Below are 2,490 nucleotides of genomic sequence, written 5' to 3'. Positions count from 1 at the left end.
GGAACCAACAGTTGTTGTTCAGAGAAAGACGGCACAAAGATGAGGTTCTATAGTTCTTAAGTGCGTTCGTTATACTGCGTTATGCCCAAACGTTAAATTTTGGATTTAATCAAGTCTCAGTGTCTGACGGTCTTCATATTACGAAGAATTGGGTTTGTTTGTAGGGAGCGTACGTACCAAGCGTCTGGAACCCGGCATACACGCTACAAACGGATTGTCTTCACGTTACAAACAGCCACCTTTTTTCTGACTCTACTTCACCCCGTTAATGAAGATTAGCCGTACGGGTTCTGTTCTCCAGGAGTGCCGAGAAACCCTGAAAATTTAAAGTATCTATCTAATCTCCTAATCTCCTTCTTGTCCATCAGGTTGTTTACATTAGCCCGCCCGATACGATTCTGATGAACGGGAGGCTAAAACACAATGAGTACGCAATGAGGATTGTGTGCTGACGGGGAGGGGGGGGGGAGCTGAGTACCGGGGGCGCAAGACGTCACTCATCGACATCGTCTGTAATGGTGGGGGCGACGACGTGCGAGAGCAGAGCAGTATTGGGGGGGGGGGAGTTTGGGGGCAGAAAGGGCAAAAGGCTCTTGTTCACGACTAATCCACTGCCATCCCTCATCCCGGGAGAAGAGAAGAAGGCCCCCTCGCCCTGATATAATACGAGCGCCTCTGCCCCGCTGCGGCTCGGCGCCCACCAGAGTGAGCGAGGGTGATTTTTTATACCCACCGTCTGCTGTCAAGCCTCCCGCTGCACGTGGCGCCGACACCCAGCTAATTAGAACATGCACCCCAATGATGCTCTGGGCACGTGGGAGTGAGAGAGAGTGAGAGAGAGCAGAGAAAAATCTAATGCATGCATTGAGAGATGCATGCTGCCTTCAACTCGTTTTCTTGGGATATTAACTAAAGTGAGAACTTCGGTGATATATTTTCGGATTCCTTGTGAAACTTTTCGTCCGAACGAGCCTACATGTAATAGGGGTTCCGAGCTTGAATACCAACACTTCAAATAGAGTTTTTAACAAACCCCGCTAAACTGAACGCACCGAATTAACTATGCGTCATGCTGTTGGGTTTTCAGAGCATGGGAGATAAATGGACCGCGTGCGGTACGGCACTTATAAGTCTGCAACTGAAAGTTGAATACTTACACGTGTGCACTTGCAAGTGTTTAACTTGGTAGGCGTGCACTTGCAAGTGCACAACACCTCTGTTGAGCACCAGAGGTTTAGTCCCACTTTGCACTCTTCTTGTTGCCCTCCCCTCCCACTTTTCCCCAATAATCCCATGAGGTGTGCGCTTCTGGGTGCAGTGTGTGTGTGTGTGTGTGTGTGTGTGTGTGTGTGTGTGTGTGTGACCGAGCGCATGGGACGAGAGAGACGTACGTGGTCAGCGCGCAACCAGATTCGATTAGTGCCCCCCCCCCCTCCACACACACACCTCTGTCTATGAATGGCGCTGGTGCGGTCCAGTTTTAGATCACGGAGGCACGCCTCCGCCCAGACGGCCAATATGGCGGGCGACGGTAAACCGACGAGGCATATGGTCTGAAACGGCTCGGACCTACTCGATGGAAGTCGAATGGAGTACGTTGTGAGGTGAAATTAGACACACATCATACACACATAATAACGAACTGACTGAGCGATGGCGCTCCCTTCAAACTCACCGAAGGCCTTGGCGATGGCCACGTTGGCCAGCACGCCCACCAGCGGCACCACCAGGATGCCGGCGCCCAGCTCCCGCACCATCTCCGGGTACGTGAAGGTCCGGTTGCCGATCTCGGTGTGGAAGGGCGGCAGCGACAGCGACGGCAGTCCGGGGACCATGTCACCTGAGCGCGGGACAAACGAAATGCAAAACGTGAGGCATATGCCGCGGGCGGAAATAATCTACACGGCTTAAAAATAGGGGGACCTCTGAAAGGAAATACATGGACGCGAGGTCGGCTGCCAAACCAAACGACAAAAATGCAAAACGGAGACGCCACTGCCGAATTCACGGGGAATAAGGAGCAACCGAAACAGCTGCTGCGGAAATGGACCGAAAATGGGGAGGGGAAGGGGGATGCGAAGGAAGGCAGAATGGCAATCGGGCCTCATCATCATCATCAGGGTCGTCATTGTATCGTTTTTCTCTCCCCCATCCAACCCCCCTGCTCCGGAAGGTATGGGCCCCACCGTTACGCACAGACCACCGGGCGGACGGAATAGCGATCGCAGTTAGTCTTCTTCTTCCTCTTCTCTTTCTCGGTCAAGTCAACCCCGACTCAGGGCACAGGGTGGAGAGGGGTCTCACCCCAGCCGGGCAGGCAGGCCGGTCAGGGCAGCATAAAAAGGCAAAGACCCTAGCGAGCCCCCTCCCATACCACCAGGCTTCCCTTTCACCTTTTCTCGAATTCATTAATTCATCCTTCGTTGCTTTTATTTTCTTTCCTTTCCGCTCAACACCGAACGATCGAGACGGGGGGTGAGACGGGGGGTG

General features: G+C 53.1%; 1 protein-coding gene across 1 annotated transcript in view; it reads right to left on the bottom strand.

The window, feature by feature from the left end:
* LOC113208885 (sodium-independent sulfate anion transporter) overlaps positions 1 to 2,490 on the bottom strand; it is a gene marked incomplete at its 3' end in the record, with an annotated part of 28,832 nt that overhangs the window by 2,689 nt on the left and 23,653 nt on the right. The window contains 1 exon segment of the mRNA XM_052271650.1: positions 1,676 to 1,840. Coding sequence (XP_052127610.1) covers positions 1,676 to 1,840 — 165 coding nt within the window.

This window comes from Frankliniella occidentalis, unplaced genomic scaffold (assembly GCF_000697945.3).
Source record: "Frankliniella occidentalis isolate FOCC.00 unplaced genomic scaffold, Focc_3.1 Scaffold168, whole genome shotgun sequence".
Classification (NCBI taxonomy): Eukaryota; Metazoa; Arthropoda; class Insecta; order Thysanoptera; family Thripidae; genus Frankliniella; species Frankliniella occidentalis.
This window is presented reverse-complemented; position numbering and strand designations above follow the sequence as displayed.